This window comes from Amphiprion ocellaris, chromosome 19, assembly GCF_022539595.1.
Source record: "Amphiprion ocellaris isolate individual 3 ecotype Okinawa chromosome 19, ASM2253959v1, whole genome shotgun sequence".
Classification (NCBI taxonomy): domain Eukaryota; kingdom Metazoa; phylum Chordata; class Actinopteri; family Pomacentridae; genus Amphiprion; species Amphiprion ocellaris.
Window position 1 is genome coordinate 4,479,315 of NC_072784.1, and position 20,078 is coordinate 4,499,392.

General features: G+C 41.7%; 1 protein-coding gene across 3 annotated transcripts; it reads right to left on the minus strand.

Moving 5' to 3' along the window:
• Positions 1–635: 635 nt before the first annotated feature.
• tlcd4b (TLC domain containing 4b) lies at positions 636–19,929 on the minus strand. 3 transcript variants are annotated; one of them, XM_023296074.3, is made up of 7 exons: positions 19,602–19,929; positions 16,539–16,691; positions 13,914–14,003; positions 7,815–7,873; positions 6,403–6,497; positions 6,205–6,278; positions 636–6,120 (listed from the first exon to the last, which is right to left on the minus strand). In XM_023296074.3, exons 2-7 carry the CDS (start codon positions 16,682–16,684, stop codon positions 5,772–5,774), a joined length of 813 nt encoding a protein of 270 aa, XP_023151842.1. In that variant the 5' UTR covers positions 16,685–16,691; positions 19,602–19,929; the 3' UTR covers positions 636–5,771. The 3 variants fall into 3 exon arrangements, with proteins under 3 accessions (XP_023151842.1, XP_054861115.1, XP_054861116.1); XM_055005140.1 differs by lacking the exon at positions 19,602–19,929 and adding an exon at positions 18,794–18,927; XM_055005141.1 differs by lacking the exon at positions 19,602–19,929 and adding an exon at positions 17,568–17,588.
• Positions 19,930–20,078: the final 149 nt, after the last annotated feature.

A 20,078-nucleotide genomic window follows, 5' to 3' on the forward strand; every position in this document is an offset into this window, starting at 1 on the left:
ATTTGGAAGTCCTGTTTGATTCAGAGAAAAAGCTGAAAAGTCACGATTCCTTGAGTTATGAGACATATCTAGAATAAAACTGATGCTTTCAAACTCCTACCTAGAAAAAATCATTTATGCTTTTATGTTCTCCAGACTCGACTAACTTACTCCCTTCTGCTCAGCTCAGCTTTTTACTGGTTCTAACATGGTATCATATTACCCCAATCCTGGCTCCTCTCCAGTGGCTCCCTGCTTGTTTTACGGCTGATTTTAAGATTTCACTGATCACTTATACAGCACATCTGGGTCACAAGCTACATAGCAGAAATAATGACCCCATATGAGCTAGTTTAGAGCCTCACATTCACAGGTTCCTTCTGGCTGTTCCAAAGTTGATGCTTAAATCTAAGGTGACAGTGTTTTTGCTGTCAGGGCGCCTCAGCTTTGGAACAACCTGCCTGAGGAGATAAGGCTTGAAGAGTCACTGACTTTTTATAGATCACTTTATAAACCCGTTTTTATACACTTAACTTTCATGTAACATCATTTTATTGCTTATTTAGGTTTCATTGCTTGTTAGTACATTTTGTAAACCCTAAAGTATCATTATTAGAATAAAGACTTGGCATTTGGGTCACAATAAGAGTCCACCATCAACTTTCTCTAGTCTTCAACTTTATTGAAGAACAACACTTTCAAGTAAGTCTCAGCTTTCAGCACTACAATTACGTGATCATTAGTAGTGGTCATTGTAGACGACGACAGTCCGAGCCACAAGGTAACGCTCAGAGCAAGAACCCCCCGAGGGCTGTGAGTAGTGTAGGCTGCTTCACATTAAAATCTCCAGAAAAAAACACAACAGAACAAGATCATAACAAGAAATTGCATTGCATTAAAAGTCAAAATGAGAAAAAAGAAGGGAAGGAAGAGAAGAAGCCACACTGGCAAGTCATTCACAGGAAAAACAAAAAAAGAAACTGGCAAGTCATTTGATTATCATTTTTTAACCATTATAATAATAATGCTGTCATCCTTGAGATTCGACTGATTAGAGTTCATTGTACACACATGATCAAATTTGAATTAGACATTTAAGATAACGGGACAGAAATTACTGCTGCCTAGAAGTACCATGTGCAACCTTAAGTGGACGAGTAAAATATACGGTTTGAATACCAAATTCGGGTGCAGCTTTGCTATATTGTACCTATAAGAGGTCAATAGGTTGATCACAGGGAAGGATATTAAGGTGACTCATATATACCTTTTTGATATATATTTAAATATAATGAACAAGCCTCCCCAAAGAGACAGAGGCCATTAGGTTGTTCTAACCTGATACAATACTTTGTACAGATCCCGGCCTATTAATAGCAGCCAAATGAAACTCAGCATTAATGCCACTGTCAATTTCCAGACAGCCCCAGGGTGTGAGATAGAGCACAGATACCTGCTCTGGAAATATACTCTGTAGAAAACCCTGACGAGTACAAAAACTCTTGTCTGTCCAGTCTGCAGACAACCAGGCGACGTACTTCTTTCATGTGTACTTTCTACTTTGTGCGTGAGACCTTCACCAACGGAGCGGTCTCGGTCTAAACTCAAAGACATCCAGAAAGCACAGGACGCCGCTACGAGAGGCGCATCACTGCTCGGCCAGGCTCAGCAAAGTCTCCCACGCTCTGAATATTCACAGCTTTGAGTTTAGGAGGCCAGAGAAATGAGATGTTAGCCTTCCCATCGACGACCTGTATAGCTTATAGAGTTTACGTCAAAAAAATATAGTTTGATTTCCATTCTCATCACCTTGGACAAATGTGAGATCATCTTAATGCCACTAAATAACCCATCACAACATTCAGAGACATACCCCTCTACTCAGGAGAGCACAAATAATTCAACACAAAACAGGCTCCCCCAGGAGGGATCAGCTTTGGATTATAATACTTGGCCGGATTAATCATTGTGCAGGCAGGTTATAAAAATATATACATAGAGTATACGCAAGGAATACAGAGGAGATAATCACTTGATATTACATTAGAAAGTTCATGCTAATCCAAATCTCACTGCATCACATCCACCGTTTATGTAAAAGGCACAAGATACTGTAGCCCCTCCTTTGTGGTGACAGACAGAAATACAGAAGATCACAGTTACGGCTCCACAGGGAGTGTGCTTTATATTTCCACAGTGACGACACCGACCCACGCATTCTCACGCTATTTTAACTATCTGTTCGACTAGAGATGCAAAACATGACGGAGAACTCCACCAGTTTACCACGTCAAAGTCTGTATATGTGGAAAAAATAGTTGTGTTAAGCCTTTGGAGATAATTTAAACCGACACAAAAATGCATGTGTGAAGTTAGAAGAGTTTGTTAGTTTTTTTTCAAGTGAAGCTTCAGGTCAGTTCTCACTTTGCAGCTTTAAAAACTGTGATGGAGCGTTACCACATGAGACCCCATGAATTTATAGAAAGTATTGACAAAACAGTTTAAGCCCTGGATCAGAGGTGCTGAATATTTATCTTATTTGCAGCATTTTGCGATTTTGATTTGAAAACTGATTAATTGTTCAGCCACAACGACTAGTTTTTCCACTTCTGTAAGAGTTATGACATTTAACGGCTAAAATATAAACACTTTCTATTTTATTTAATTTCTGGAAATCTTTTTGTGGTTTCTACTCAGCGTCTGGTGACCTCCAAAGGGATCCCAACCCCACTGAGACTTCCACCACAGAGACGTAAACATCAAATTTTGGTGAAGTCATGATGAGACAAACAAAATTGCCATATTTTCATAAAGTTTTCCACTATCTGACTTGTTGCATCCTCCTTTGTTGAGTTCTGCACACTTGATCTACGTCAGGGGTGTCAAACATGCAGCCCGTGGGTCAAAAGCGGCCCTCCAGAGGGTCCAATCCGGTCCACGACTTTGTAAAGTGTCAAAATTACAGAAGACAGAAACTGCAATTTGTAAATTTGTAAAACTATAAATTCAAAAATAATTTCTTGACCTTGAGAAATTGTTTTGATCATAAAATACTATATTTTCCATTGTTCTTTTTTCACTTTGCATCTCATTTTTGTAATATTTTGTCTTGTTTTTGTTGTATTTTGTCTTTTTTTGTCTGACTTTTGTCATTTTGATCATGAAGTAAAACACTATATCATTCAGTTCCAGATAGCTGTGACTAAATGTTGTGTTCCTTTGAAGAAACACTATGATTTGGAAGTTGTAATGTGTAAATGATAAACTGAGGCATAATATTGTTGAAATTGAACTTATTTTATCAAGAAATTTCAGGATGTTCGTGATGTTTTGTAAAAAGATAATTCCTTAAATGTGAACATTTTCAAAACTTACTATTTTGCACTAAAACAAAGGAAAAATTAGGAGTTGTGGTTATTTACAGGTTATTTTTCTGTGATTTTACTGGTCACTTGAGGTCAAATTGAGCTGAATGTGGAACCTGAACTAAACTGACTTTGACACCCCTGATTTATGTGCTATCCCACTACAGCAATGCAGAAATGGAAATACAAATGAAGTATCATTTAAAAACTGTCCAGTAAGAGTCCGACAGCGTTATGAGAGTGTGATGCTAAACTGATGGAGTACTCTGGTAGAAACATGAGTAAACCTGCAAGTACAAACTTATCCTTTGTAGATCTCATTCCTGATCATCTATTTCTACATGTGAGGCAAACCTGAACCACCTCCTGTGTTTCTGTCCGTCATGATATCAGCTATGTAGTTTAGAGTCCGCCGACGGACGACTGTACGACAAGAAGAAGTAATGAATTTGTAAAACTAAGTAAAGCCGACTGGCGTACAGAGAATGTGGTAAGATTTAGTGAGTTAGACATACAGCGTGCAGGAGGTGCCTGCATAGCTCCTGTATGTGTATATACTGTACAGACATGCAGGGAGAGGAGGAAATAATCCAAAATACTATACGTACATGCTTTGAGTATGCTCTGAGAGGGAGAAACATTTCTGGAAGACAAACCCCTTTTTAGCATTGGATTAATGCAATTAATATTTAGATGTGGTTCATCTACTATTCTCTAAGGCATCACAGAAATATGTCAATCTTACCATGCTCTACATTGATGATTTACAGTTTATACAGAAAAATGAAAACAGACATGCAGATTGCCACGTTGCTTTTCGACAGCGTGTTGTTATCACATGTTGGGTACATCCAAACGAATCTGATTATTCGACAGAGAATTTCGAAAAAAAAATGGCATATTGCTAGCATTCCCATCGCTGACATTCTGCAAAAGGACGAGCACCACATTGGTGTTTTAAAAGGGCACCAAATACAGTGTTTGGATTGCACGCTACCTGTGTATGTGCAAATTTGAGGAAGGAAGAAAAAAAAAAGCAGTGGAACACGACGTGGATTTGTGTGTGAACTTTTCCTACTCCCTCCATCAATTAGATTCTCTGAGTCACCGAGAACAGAGGAGAGACATGGAAGAAGCCTCTGGGGGTGACTGCACAGACTTGGATAGAGTTTGTGAGGAAAGTCATGCTGCTCTGTTTCACTGCATTGGCTGGAATAAGCTCTGAAGATGGCTACAAGGAAGAGGAAGAGGAGAGGGAGAAGTACCTCTGAGCCAGTGATATCACAATGGATCATGTTTTGAAGCATAAAGTCACTTTTTACAGTGAAAAGAAGAAAAAGAAACACAACAGATCAACTCATGAGGACTCGACTGACAGCGTCTTCGTAAGGCAGAGGGAGAGGTAGAACAAAAACGTTCAAGTTGGATAGTGGAGCCCTACCCAGTGAGGCAGAGGTTTGTAATGAAAGATAGACTAATGAAATTACTGTAGACTATCGTAAATGACTAAAAAACAAACAAAAAAACACAGTGATGCCACCACGATGAATACTGACAACACAAAGCCATCCTGTGAGAAGCTAAGGATGTTGGAGAGTGTGTCTGTCTCTTCCCTGCATGCATATTCTCAGTGTTTTGAATAAAAAATCCAAATTATAAAGAAGTTGGAGGGGCATGGCTGGTGATATAGGTAGGCGCCACTTGTTACAAGGAGGCCACAGCAGGTGATACTGTAGAAGAGGCATTATGGTGTTTTCTGTCTCTTTTTGTGAGGTTTGATGAGTTTAAGACAAGAGCCCTATAGATTCACAAACACTGTATGGGTCGGATGTGAGAGTTCTTCACTCTCTAGGCCACGTCTCCTCAGGTGTGGGTGCAGAATGAGCGAGAGAAGAAGTTGTCTAGGGGTGACGGTGAGTGAGATCTTCTGAAGGGGCTAAACTCTGTTCATGATCCTACTCCTCCACTGTTATTGCTTTCCTGTTTTTCACAGGCACTTCAGAGGATTGGGCTTTGGCTGAAGTCGAGTTTTCCAGGGGACTGAGAGGAGGTGACAGAGGAACGGTGAGTAGTGACAGAAGAGGCGAGTAACAGATGGCGGTAAAAGTGTGCTTGTGAGCTGTACCTTGTCGTCTGCGACCGAAAGCTATTACCCAGCAGGATGCTAATCTGTCAGTGAAAACACTGAGGCTGCGAGCGCTGGTGCTTGATTGAGTCAAAGAGCAGTCTCCTTGTCCCATGTCGGGGTCAGAACCTGAGAACTCTTTGCCCGGTCTGCTATCCGACTTCAAGGAGATCAAGGGCTGAGACTGAGGGTGGGTGTGGGAGGGACGTCGAGGCTGCAGCAAAAGAGAGAGGCTGTGAGGTTCCTGGGTGTCCAGCCTCCCTCCCTGCTCAGGTCTCATATCCTTTCTGCTCTAAATCTCTTCAGTCTGTGTGGTTGTTGACGTGCTTCTTGTCCGAGGGAGATGACGCCTCCGCTCCTTCCTTCGCCTTTCGCCCTCCTCTCCCGGTCAGGACTTTGTAGCAGCCGCGGGTGATTTTATACATCCAGATAGTGTTCAAGATATCCAGGGCGATACAGGAGGTGATCCAGGCCACCTGAGCACCCAAACCCAGCCGCTCGAATTCTGGAGTGCCGAAAGTGGCGAAAACACTGGCCCAGTAGGACGGCATGACGGCGATGCGCACGAGAAAGAACACTACCGACATGGCAACGCCATTCAACACCACCAGCTGGTGTGAGCGGGGGTACTTTAATGCCTCAAAGAACCACCTGGAAAGAAATTGTGATAAAGAAAAGTCAAGTGAGTGTGACGTGAATCCTGGGCAAAGTGCTGACTAATAGAGGCTGACTCACCTTTGGTTCACAAACGGCGTGGATAACTCTGAAATGAGACGAAAATTGGCAAAGTAGGGAAGCACGCCACGTGTCTGTAATGACCAAATGCACAATTATCAGAAATTCAGGCAGCAGAATGACACAAAACAGGAGGACCAATGAATACAATGGAATAAACCAATGTTCATGCTGGGACTTGAACAATGATAGACTCACCAACACATATCCATAGGCGTAGAGCGCCGCCAAGTGGTGGCAGACAAAAAAGCTGTCCCCCATAGTGCTCCAGTTACATGCTAGCAGCACGAGGTCTAGAGAAGAGGGAAACACTGGTCACACAGGTGGGATTAAAGTCTCAGGCAGGGGTGTTGAACTCATTTTAGTTCAAGTTCCACATTCAGTCCAATTTGATTTGAAGTGACCAGTAAAATCACAGCATAATAACCTATAAATAACTACAACTCCTAATTTTTCCCTTTGTTTTAGTGCAACAAAGTACATTCTGAAAATGTTCACATTCCTACAAAACACTATGAACAACCTGGAATTTATTAAGAAAAACAAGTTAAACTTGAACAATATTATGCCTCAGTTTATCATTTACACATTACAACTTACAGATCACAGTGTTTCTACAAAAGAACAAAAACATTCAGTCACAGGTATCTGGAACTGAACAATCTAGTATTTTACTTTATGATCAAAACAACTTGTCAAGGTCTAGAGGTCTAGAATTTATTTCTTTTTACCAATATGCAGATTTACAGTTTGCAGTTGATGTCTTGTCTATAATTTTTACATTTTTTAAGGGCATTTTTTGGCCTTTTTCAGTTTTATTGATAGGACAGAGAGACAGCAAAATGGGAAGAAGAATTGGGGAAGGACCTGCAGCAAAAAACCATGAGCTGGATTCCAACTCATGACTGCTGCATCGGGGACTAGAGCCCCTGTTAATGGGTCGCTGGTTCAACCTGTTGAGGGGGAGCACCCATATAAAATTTGATATATTGCCAAAAAAGAAATATCTGTCATGATTATCTCAACGTAATAAAAAGAACACAAACAAAACATTTTCTGAATAAACTAATTTTATTATTGTTTAGCTAATTAGGTGGTTGTAAATTCAGACGGTTATTTAGTTGACATTTTAGTGATATCCAGTCATATTTTATTAATAAGTGATAGTTTCCATAATAAACAATTAAGGAATTTGTGAAGACGTGATCATAATGAGCACAAAAAGCATTAGTTTTACTTTAATAAAAATGTATGCAAGATATATGCCATGGACTTCAAAAGTCCCTCAATTATATATTGGCCTAAGTATAAATCTTTGATCTATGCATTGCAGCACAACAGCTCTGCCATACATTTTACTTTTACAAAGCTTCTACAATTACAGTTTCTTTAATAGGTCTTTGGGATTTTGTGAGGTCCTATGAACTTCACAAGATTTACCATGACATGAACCAGGAGGGTTAAGTTAGCTGGCAAGAAAGGAGCTCTTTATATTTCTACCACAGAGTTCTTTGACTTGTGTGCTTACAGGAAATAAAATGATTATCACAGTTAGTATGAGAGAAAAAAATACTAAACAGGAATTAAAAGGAAAACAAAAGTAGACTCACCATAAAGGAGGTAGCCACAGGTTATGGCTACATTTAGTTTGACAAGATAGGGGTCACCCCTGTGGGAACAGCAGAGAACACAGTGTAACGTGCTTTCAACACAGCTGTAACTCTATCACATTCAAGGCAAACAAGCCAGAGGGTAGAAGCTGGTTAGTATTCTAGAAAAACGTCCTCCTCTGATCGATAATCTACTTCTGCAAAGGAAACGTGATGTAATTTTGCAGACTAATTAACATAACACGGCTAACACGCTAATCATGAATCATGTGGAAAGGTCATTCAAGGTTGATTGGGTAACGGTAATGAGCTTGCTGTGACACACTTGTATGTGGTGAGGTCTTGATTAGAAAGAACAGCATGTTGATAAAGCCGAAGAAGAACTCGGGTGTTTTTATGGTGAGTCCGTAACATGACAAATAGCTCTTTGAAAAGGAGGAACCTCCATTACTGACTGCATTTGTTTCCCTACTTTGACAGCATCTCTGAATAAACAGTAATCAGTCGGCCAACGAACAGAAAGCCTCGACCCGCTCCGGTGACCGTTAGGTGTCCTTGCAAATAACCTCTGTTCAAAATAACAATGGAGGTGTCCCTGCTTCAATGGACATCCGATTCTGGTATCAGTCACAGGTATCGTGTAGCAAATGACTGGCTGACCGCTCCTGTAACAAGACCTCCCAACACACATACTGTATAAACACGCACACACAAGATACTGTACGACGGCTCGCTTTATCCACGGCATGACCCTGGGATCACCACGGGCAAAGTTTATCCTACATATTTCAAGTACAACGTTCATAATAATTTGCTCTAAGTACTTTGTGTACATATGAAAATGTTCCCACTGCATTATAAACATGTGACATAAATGCTTCTTTTCTTACATCGCAGACAGCTTGACGCATCTCAAACAAGCAACTTCGTCCATAACTTAATCAGCAATTTTTCAGCAGCTTGGTCACGCTGTCAATGATGCATTCAGTTTCTTTATGAATCTCATCTAATGTTTGTTTCACATGGAGCACTTCCCCTGTTAACCGATCAGTTGTATCACTTTACCAACTGCACTCAGACAGAACTGCACCGAGCAAATATCAGGTTGGATAACACCCAACCTAAGTGATAGTGTGATAGTCGGAGAGTCTGCAGGCTGCTGTCTCAGAGTCCAAAGTATCCTCCATAATCATATTAGTGAGATCCAACTTCCATTTAGGAAATGTACAGAAACCCTATAGTCCTTTCTCAATGTATGGCTAAGAGGCTGGAATTCAGTCCTACAGGAGAACAAGACATTTAAGAGAATTTCACCAGTTCTCTCATGCTTAAACTTTGTGGCCTGTTATTATAAACATATAATTTTTCCTTTACAAATTATAAGCCTGGAATCTGAATGACCAGAGTTAACAAAACTGGATGAGACAAAACTAAAACTTTAATATAAAGTTCATATCCAGTTAGCCATATCGGCTTCGTGTGCATCACGGTTTGCCAGATTACTTTGGCTTTTAAAATTTTATGAGCATAAATATTTTAGCATCATAGTTGCAATTCAGTAGCGGGAAGGAAAATTCTAATCCTCTTTGTCTTCATGCAGGTTGCTCAGTGGAACGTCTTTGTTTCACGTGAGAGTGCGACATCACCCATAATGTACTTCTGTCATTCATCTCTATGACAGCTGTGTACCCTTGACTGTTTCCATATAAATATCTTGTGTGATTTTGCTGATCTGAAACAAGTTATGTTCACCAAAAGCCGACTATGATGTGACTACTGCTGCAAACCAGGTCTACAAACTACTCAGAATATAACATCTAATGTCACTGAATACACTGGCTACTACATAAACACATCTGAATGAAGTTAAGGGAGAAAGTACAGATACAGAAACCAAAATTATAGAGGCGAAACCAAAGACTGTATATAAAATATGGATGCAGCAACTGCAACGTCATTTCTACTGTTTATAAGCCTTCAATTTTGAATTTGGCCATCGTCGTTTTGCCCTTTTAAAACCAGACACAACAAGGCTACTCACATCTTTTACGTGCAGTCTATGGGAAAAGCCCTGCAGAGGTTCATATTTTTTGTACTTAAATCATAGCACTATGTTTTAGAAGGCTTTTGCTACATAACCCGGGCATGTCTTACATTTACATCACACAGTTTGACACAGGCACCTTTACTAAGACCTGTCTGGCTATCCAACCTCATCTGTCAACACCACGTTTTCACAAGCCCCCTGCTGTAACTCCTACAAGTCAGCTAATCTCTACCAGCAACAGTTTCAGCTTTGTGGCATGAAAGTCATATTTTTAGCTTTTGGAGTACATTATTGTCTGGTTTTTACTGCATTGAGGAATTTTGAAGTAAGATCACACACACCAGAATGACAAGGTTTCATTGACTCAAGCGTAATAGATTTTTTGTTCATAAAATGGTGGAAAATATCATAAAATTGCAAAGACTTCTGTCAAATACAGTAACAGATGTATATTGTTTACGGTACACAAACTAATCATGATTACTGTTTTGCATAGTCACCCTCCCAAAGGCCCAATCTGAGCCATGAAAAACCCTGTTTTGTGAATTAAACTTGCGCACAAATGGTGCAAATCATATAGTATTTTGTGGGTGTGAACTACACTAATGATAAATGATCATAAACACTCTCACCTACTCATGAACAGATGACAAGCGTCAAGTTCAAGTGAGTAATTTATGACACATTTACACAGTTAAGTGAGCTTTCTCAATCCAGTGAATCAAGTGAACAGCCAAGAAAAGAGTAAATTTTTAAGACAAGAAAATGAAAATGTTTTTCTCTGACATTCAACGTCTTCAGTGTCAACTTGGAAGGTGGGATAATAAGTTACATAACACATTTCCACCAGGTGGACCTCAGATTAACTCAGCCCTGAAACTTAGTCCTGTATTCTTCTCAGAGCGCTGTGCAGTATGTGAAGTTCAAGTCCAGATAAGCTAATCAAGAAATGCAGCAGAGGCAAGGCCGTCAGACACGGTGCTTGTTAAGTGAATGGATTATGATAAGAGCCGAGGGCCACGCTGCCGGCCGGAGTGACACCCTGAAAGAGGCTGAGCAGCAGCTGAAAACAATGCAGGGTCTAACAGTGCAGCTTTGGCCACTCAAGCACTACTGAGAACAGCAGAGAGAGAACAATGCCGCTGTGTGACGGCTCTTAATGATGCTGTAATACAATCAGATTGACTGGAGAATTAATGCTTGCACCACTCCGTGTTGCAACGAGATGAGCTTTAAGGCATCAGGGTGCTGCTGGGTGAAGAGGACAGGGTGAGAAATTCAACAAAAAGGGTGAAGGAATAAGACTGAAACACCGACACTGAACCGAAACTGTTTCTAAAAAGAATCGACTTCTCCCGAGGGGGAAATTATGTGACAGAAAAAAATCCTGTCCCAAAAAACGTTCACAAAGACAAAGAGTGCTGGAGAGGAGGGCTCAGATATTGAGCACCTGAACACTCAGCAGATGAAGATTGGTAGCAGGAGGAGGGAGCGAAGCCCCCCATCCTTCACCCACTCTCCCCTCCCTATAGACTACCCCCCAAGCACCCCTACTTCCTTTTTTCTCCCTTTTTTTTTGCTCCATCAGCGAAGCCGGCTAGAGCCGACAGACAGATAAAAGCGAGGGAGGTGTGCTGCATTGATTCGACAGCCAGAGATGTGGGGGTACAACGGACCAGCGAGAGGCAGGGGGAGGCTCACGAGGGCTGCTGGTACAGGGGGAGGCGAGGGGAAGGGGGTTGGGCAGAAGACTAGGCTGCTGTTGTTTGCTGTGAAAAGGAGTCTTGTTGGTGGGATTCTAGTCTGCTAGACAGCCAAAGAGGAAGCGAAACAGAAGGGAAAAGAGGAGAGAGAAGAAGAGGAGGAAGTGTTGTAAGAAAAAAGGGGAGGAGAGAGGGAAACGAAAGGGAGAGAGAGCTGCGAGGAAAATGTTTTAGAAGACTGATTGAGTTATTGGAAATAGGGAGAGAAATTACCATGTCTCTTTTTCAGGATTCATTGATGCAAATAACACAGTCAGCAGTAGCAGAGAGAGTGGAAGACAGAAACAGAGAGAAGACAGTGAAGACAAAAATCAAAGGCTTAATCCACTGAATCTACAAATCTCTGGAGACTCCACTGACACGTTGGATCCATCCTCTTGCCTCCCCACTTTCTTTCTGATAAAGGGAACGCCATCTTTATCACTCCAGTAGGTATTACCTAGCAACCCTGACGATTCTTCACAAATCCCTACCTCCCATCATCGCTCCTTCATGTGTTTGTATCCTTCCCATGTGAGCTAGTTGAGGCTGCCAGTTTGAAAAGGCAGATGTGAGATCACAAGTTTCTCCTAAAAGCGCCCTGAGCATTTACAACACTTTGGTTTTATCCTGCCTAAATGACAAATGTCGTCATTTTGCCTTTTAAACTGAGTAAACAGAACAATAAACTGTTTTGTGCTGTATATACATGAGTTGATTGTTACAAATAGGGGCGACATAATATCAGAAATTTGGAAGTTGGTACCAATCCCACTGAAATTCTATGGTTCTTGATATCAAGTTTGAAACAGCAAACAGCAAAAAAATCTACCAGTCAACACACTTTATGTGGCACAACATTTTTTTTTACTGCAGCACACAGTTGCCTGGTATATGAAAAAAAAAATGCAAATAATAAATAGCCTCATTATAAAAAGTATACGAGTTGAGTGTAGCCTTCAAATATTTTAAAACAAACAGCACTGTGCTCTGAAACTCACTCATCCAGTTTCTTTGTGAGGACTTTGATGTGAGTTTTGATGTATTTTGTTGGACTCTGAAAAGCTTTATATAGGGTCAGCTGTGTGTGTGTTTGTCTTTCCTGCCTTACATCCTCCTCATGCTAAAGTTGTGAAAAGATCATTAGGAAAACCACAGAAGCTTCTGCAAACAGCATGCAAACACACACACAGATACATGCAGCCTGCTAACGTTATCAGCAGCACCCAGATCACATTGACTACCAGTCAAAAGTTTGGATACAGCTTCTCATTTAATGGTTTTTCTTTATTTTCATGACTATTTCCACTGTAGATTCTCACTGAAGGCATCAAAACTATGAATGAACACATATGGAATTATGTAGCGAACAACAAAGTGTGAAATAAGGTAAAATATGTTACATATTTTAGATCCTTTGCTTTGATTACTGCTTTGCACACTCTTGGCATTCTCTCGATGAGCTTCATGAGGTAGAACCTGAAATGGTTTTCACTTCACAGGTGTGCCTTGTCAAGGTTCATGTGGAATTTCTTGCATTCTTTATGGGGTTGGGACCATCAGTCGTGTTGTGCAGAAGTCAGGTTGGTGCACAGTTGACAGCCCTATTTGACAACTATTAGAAACCACATTATGGCAAGAACCAATCAGACAATCAGCTTTGATGCCTTCAGTGACAATCTACAATGTCAACAGTCATGAAAATAAATAAAAACATTAAACTTTTTGGTTGGTAGAGTAGATTAGCCGAAACAACAACAAATCTAATGTTTGTCTTTGTGAATGTGTGTGGAACACTGCTACAACAAATTCAGCTGCTACAGTTCACAGACAGTAACATTTTAGGATGTGAACACTGCAGCAACACGTAAATAGGAAGAAACTCTCAGCTTGAATTCTGTCTTCAGATCTGGATGTCTGATCAGTTTGAGGTGTTTCCGCCATTTGTCTCAAATGTTGCACTGTTTGCATTCTGAGTTTTGCTCAACTTTAACTGGTCCTTGATCATCTACTTAAACACATATCTCCATACATGACTTATGAGGCGTTTTTTCCACAGCAGACCTGTAATTGCTGATGCTATTCTGGAGAAACCACAAACTAAAGTAGCGGTATTTTCAGCACTTTTTGGTACAAAAAATAACTACCATTATGTTTTCAGAATGCTGGTATTGATTTGATAATGAGATATCAGTTCTCACAGTGTCCTTATTTACAAACTGTCTCGTCATATTTCATCTGTATTACAATAATGATGGACAGTGACGGGTCTGTCGTTAATGAATTTGCTTTTCTTACTGTTCCTCTTACCAGACAGGGTTGGCGTTGACCACATCATCGAACCACAGGATGTACAAACAGAACAAGCCCACAATCAAGGCGTGCACGGTAGACACCAACCTGTGGACGGACACATACACAGATCAGATCAGTAACCATGATGACAGACTAATAGGGCTATGGTCAATCATTGTAAGCAATGGACAGTGTTTAGTCTGTTTTTTTACGTGTATGTTCATGCTTGCATACAATACGTTATTACATCTGGTTTGTCCTCCGTGTCCAAGTGAGTGTAAATTCTTTTTATCGGGCCTTGGACAGCATCACCCTGACCTTTGGAGTGGTTATCTGGACCACTGAAGAGATACTCCAGAGGTCCAGTGGTGCTTATCTACCCTCCACCAGAATCACAGTTTCTCCACTGTCACTGTGCAACCTCTGGTGCACAGCAGTCCCTGTCCAGCTGCAGGAATGAACACTGGCCCAAACTGGCTTGCCAGACAGACTACTGTATGAGTCTAATATGAAGTATCTAACTAGGAAGTTTGTGAACCCGATTGCCAATTTAGCCATCTGTGTAGGATATGCTATAAATCCCGCAGCCTCCCTCTGGTTCTCAATATAATGAGAAGTTACTACTTATATTCATAATAACAAAGGGATGAACAATTAGTGGGAAGAGGGCAGACAATACAAAGAAGACATGAGGCAGACAGATCGAAAGGGACTATAACATTAGTCTTGTAGTTTATGCTGCTTTGTCAACCGTAGACCGCTCTTTCTTTGGAAATGCTTTCTCCCTCCTCTCCTTGCACTTAAGTTGTGGTTACATAAACAACACACTGACATACTGAGAGCCGGCTGTTATGCAACACTGGACCACTCTAAAGTGAACCATCAGTGCTTTGCCTTTGACTTGTTTTGGGCTCCTTGGTCAATGCACTCCATTCTTTCAATTAGGAACAAACAGGCTAATGTAAACCCCGGCTAAATGAAAGAAGGGTTATCTTGGAGTACTGGTAGACGACAAACAGATGAGAGGGAGAGAACATGTACGACGTAGTCAGTGAAAGGCGTTATGCAACTACAAATTATTGCCCTCTGAACTTCACCCCCAAGGTTTCTGCTTGAAACTTTAAACCACTCTGTGCTCCACCAGCCGTTTAAAACACAGCTGTAGTCGTGTAGAAGGACGAGTTGGCCTGAGGCTCATCAGGGTCCATCTCAAAGCGAAGCATCACCAAAAACACTCTAGTTGGCCGAACAGAGGTCAGTCTGGTCAGTATGTATACAACTACAGTATTCTAAGGAAGTGCCATCGACTACTAAAAGGCCCTATACGGTGAAACTTCATTTTTATCATGTTTTGTGTCTGTTATAAACTTGGAAGTTTAAAAAAAAAAAGCTGAGATAACAAAAAAAAACGAAGACATTTGCTTCTGCCACTCCTCAAGTCTCCCCCACAACTATTTAGCCTCCCAGCTTTACAAGCTAGTAAGAATTCAAACCAGGTGCTATGTAATACAAGCAACCAATAGCGGTCCAGCTTGAACTGTGATTGACAGCTCCAGACAGTGCGTTCTTCCAGCAGCGGGTGGGAAGAGCAGCAGCTTGTCATCTTTAGAGCTAAACAGCATGTTTAGAAAAGCCCTAAAACCGGGGGTTATACAGTCATGGTGAAATTAACCATATTTGGAGTATTTTAAGCTGAAAAATTTGAAGACACAATGTGGGGACATGTGACACTTTGATTAATGTGCTGAAAAGGGACACAATATGGAACCTTTAAATGATCTGGTAACTACACTACCAGTCACAAGTTTGGACACATCTTCTCATTCAACGCTTTATATTTAATTATTTCATACATTGTAGATTAATACCAAAGACATCAAAACTATAAAAGAATACATATGGATTTATGTTGTAAACAAAAAAGCATTAATCAACAATATAGAAAATAATACAAATAAATAAAAAGCATTGAATGAGAAGGCGTGTCCAAAATTTTGAGTGGTCATGTATTTCGACAATAGATTAATTGTCTGAGTAACGTTGTAAGAAGAAAGTAGAAATTCTCCAATCTTCTCCTGCTTCTGAAAATATTTTCAGGTTCCCATCCTCCTCTACAATTCAAACTAAACATCTTTAGGTCTTGGACAAAACTAAACATTTGTTGTCTTGGACTTTTGGAAACACTGATCGACATTTTTCACCATTTTCCAACATTTTCTTGAGCAAACCACCAATCAGTTAATTAAGACATTATCAAATGATTAACCTACAAATAAAAAAATTACGCGACTGGGAGGAATTCTCTTATCGCATTGATGTTGCCCACGCTGCAGGTGGTGGCCACATTGAACGCTTGTAAGGCAGGAAATAAAAGTTGATTGTGAGTAGAATGCTTGTGACTTGACTGGAGTTTTCTATTGCTTTGTCTTATTAAAATATTGCATAATGAAATCAGTTCATTCTTTTCAAATAACCCTGTACAGTAAAGATCAAACTGTTGAATCAGAGTGAAGTATGCACCACCCAATATGTGTGAGGAAAAAGTCCGGCTCTGGTTTCCACACTGATGAAAACACATTTACAGGATAGATAAGAAGACGTCTGTGCATGGTGGGAGAGCAGAGGTTTCCTGTAACACACCTGGAGTTCCACTCGGTGAGCTTCACGGGAGGCAGTCGTCCATAACCTGGTGTGAAGGCGGAGGAGAGCCGCGGGCTGGCCACTGAGAAGAGAAGCTGGAAACCCACGAAGCTGCCAGCTACCACGCTCAACTCTCTCGTCTCCATCACTTACCTAAACACAAGGAGGCGGAGTGGGGGGGGGAGGGAGAAGAGATACAGAGAGAGTGATACACATGGACAGGTTCAATCGATGACTGTCAGTCATCCTGGGCAGCAGCAGAAGAGAAACTGAAGTGGCAGCGGTGGTGAGAGGGTGAAGCAGCACCCTGTGTGGTTCATCCGGTCAGCACAGAATAGAAGAAAGAGAAAGAGACACAAGGGAGAAAAAAAAATAAGCCAAAGACAAGGGCTGTCTAATGCAAGTGACATGAGAGCTTTAGCCAAGCAGGGCATAGAAGGGGAAGAGAGGATGAAAGACACATGAGAGGCAGAAGAGTTAAGTTCAGGGCATCAGAGGGAAAGAAAAGACAGGCAGAAATAGAAGCAAACTTTCTAGAGGTGAATATGTATGTAGCAGAGCGTTTAGATTTGCAGTACAAGGTCTCCATTATTATGCATTTTTGCAAGGAGATTACAGCGAGTTGTTTAGGACACACAAAAAAATCCCTAAGAAGAAAACAAAGCCTGAGCAAGGAAAGAAAAGAGGATTTTCATGATGAAGCAACAGGTTCAGCTCATAAGAAGTGTTTATGCTCTATTTTACCTTAACAATACTCTTTATTATTCCTTTATGTGCATTTGAATCACCCGTATATCTGTGGCATTTAGTTTGATTCTTCATTGCATAATGGTAAAGCAAAACTAAACCCCAAGCAAACTAATTAACACATGTACATACACTGTGTACATTACAGACCGGCTGAAGAGATCTGTTTACTTTCACTCAGGTTGACAAATCACAGGTTATTAGTGAAGACAGACTGAAATGGCAAACACATAAAAGAATCAAATAGGTTTTTAAAAATGAGAACAGAACAGAAAATCAAACCTTGAGTCCTCATTCGTGACAGGCTGATGTTACTGCTCAGACCGTTATCTTATCAGTTTTCCACACTTGCTGATGCTACAGAACAAAATCTTCAGACTCTGTTCTGCCCCACAGGAAGTTATAGGATTGGCTCAACAACTATCTGACTCTTTACCTGCTTTATTTAATCTGATAGACAAAACATGCATGAACCAGCAGCTTTATCATCAACTAAGCACTAAAAAATCCTGACAGTACCAGCAACTTCTCAGCATTCCAAGTTCCCATTATTTATTTACTGCCCTCAAAAATCATCAGCTAATTTTGTTTCTTCACTTCACCCCTTCCACCTTTCAAAACTGCAATTACAGCACAATTCCCACTGTACCTGAGCTCAAAAAGAAGGTCAAAGGGAAAACTGGATACTCCCGTGTATTATCATACTGGCCTCTCACTTGCTCTATAGTAACATCAGCTATTGCCACATACTGTGCCAGCGTTGGTCTGGACTCTGGTCTGACAAATGCCCTGCAATACAGATTTAATCACAGAAAACAAAGCAAGCTGTTTAAAACTACTTATTAGTCACAAATTGTATTGCACAAGGCAAAGATTACTACTGACTGGCAAAACAATATAATGCAGTCATATATTTTGCAAAATCATCCTGTTTGCAAAGCGACCTAAGTAGTTTAGCCTCCGTGCAGCACATGACACTGCAGGCATGTACCCGACATTAAGTTCTATTTTTACTCTAAAATGCCCAATGTCATGCATACGAACTGTCCAGTAAAAACACGAGGAAAGGGAGCACAAACACAAGCTGCTGAGGAAAACAAAGCACCTCGAGACAAAGTGCCACAAGCAAAAACCCATCAATTTAAATGCTGCCACGAAGATTACAGCTTTGCTCGGAGCCACCAGAGGTAATCTTCTGAACAATTTTCCACTCTGGCTTCAGGAACCAGGGCAGAATAAACTTCAAAACAGATCAGAATGGACATGATGCCACTGCGAGAAGTGCAAACTCCTACTCCTCTGAGCTCTCCAATGCTCCATTCTCTAGAAATCTGGCATGATCAAGAAGGGAAGCTGAGGCAGGCCATTCTTGTTGAGAGGGGGGGAACAACCACACCACCCTGAGAGCCTCTTATTGTCCCCAGCAGCAGCAGGAGCGGCTCTGCACATTCCTGGGCCACGTTGATCATATGCAGCATGTGCCTGAATAATTCATTGTCATTCTTCACCTGGCAGGCTGGTTCATGCTGCCCCATTGGGAGAGGCAGCGGCACACGGAGCCTCCTCACTGCGGTTGACAGCCCCGGACAGGAGAGCTGCTCCCTGCCTTCCACGTCTGACCTTGTTCCGCCGGACTATCCTGCTGCTGTCAGCAAACCGTGACCCCGTGACATATCGACCAAACATAAATAATAGCGGTTCAATTTCCCCCCCACACACACCTCCACACCCCTGTTCGTTTGGAAATCTAAACCGGCCCCTGTGTACCGCATTGCTACACCGCACCAATGGGTTTGACTCGCTCCGTTAAGGCGCAATCCTTGGACCAGCCTTGATCACACCGATCTGCACAGGCAGGTTGGATCATGACATGAATACTGATAAAAATAACGACCAGTTATTTAAAAGCCACCTTCACAAGTGAAGCACATATGTGGCAGCAGCGATCTGCTCCTTGGGAAGTCCAATGTGCTCAGCGGTGGAGGTACAAATACATAATAAAGCACCGCGGACAGCTAATGGGAACGGCGTTAAATATTATCACCGGGCAACGCTGCTTTTTTTCAACACAAAGCAGGCAGGCAGGTGTTGGACGAGTTGGAACAAGCCGAGCCAGCGGCCAAAGTCGGTACGTCTTGGATTTAAACGGCAAAGTTGCTCAGTAACGCGGAGCTACGCCGCTGCCATAGAGAAGACAGACAGACACGGACAGGCAGCAGACTGAAGAAAAACGTCTAAACTGTTGGGAGATAAAGACAACCGCGCGTTAGCCCGCATTGTGTTCGGTGTTCAGTGTGCTGGCAGGAGCTGTGTTACCTGCTGTCCGTCGCATAGGTCTGTGTAGGCGGTTAAGCTGCCGTCTGGCCGGCGTCTTCTCCACTTTCTTCCAACTTGACGTTAAGCTAGCAAGTCGGCTAAACTGCTCCAGCCCGCTGGCTCTCCCCGTGAGACCCCAGGAAAGAGAGAGAAAACACAGCCTCCTCTGCTCGGCGCACAGAGCCCGGCTCCAGAAACCATCACAGCCCGGGGAACAACGGCTCTTCTTCCAGCCTCGTAACCCCCGCTGCCATGTGTTTGTAACCTTAAGAGTCCGACACACAGAAAAGTTTTTTACTCGTTTTATTTTGGCGTTGACAGTGAAGACCGAGCCGTGTGACGTCGGCACGTACCCGCCCCCGCGTGCACACGCCCCCCGCGACACGGGCTACACCCACGAGGAACAAAGGCCACATTGCAATATGATTAATGATGATCTGCTGCAGCGAAGAGGACTGTGGGGCTTTATTTACGTCT

Bases quoted from the DNA above. Each gene is read 5' to 3' on its own strand.
- tlcd4b (XM_023296074.3), bottom strand. From the start codon at position 16,684: ATGGAGACGAGAGAGTTGAGCGTGGTAGCTGGCAGCTTCGTGGGTTTC. The intron at 14,004-16,538 runs GTGTGTTACAGG...GTCCGTCCACAG, and splicing joins CTCACCGAGTGGAACTCCAG to GTTGGTGTCTACCGTGCACG. The intron at 6,498-7,814 runs GTGAGTCTACTT...CCTCTTCTCTAG, and splicing joins CTGTGGCTACCTCCTTTATG to ACCTCGTGCTGCTAGCATGT.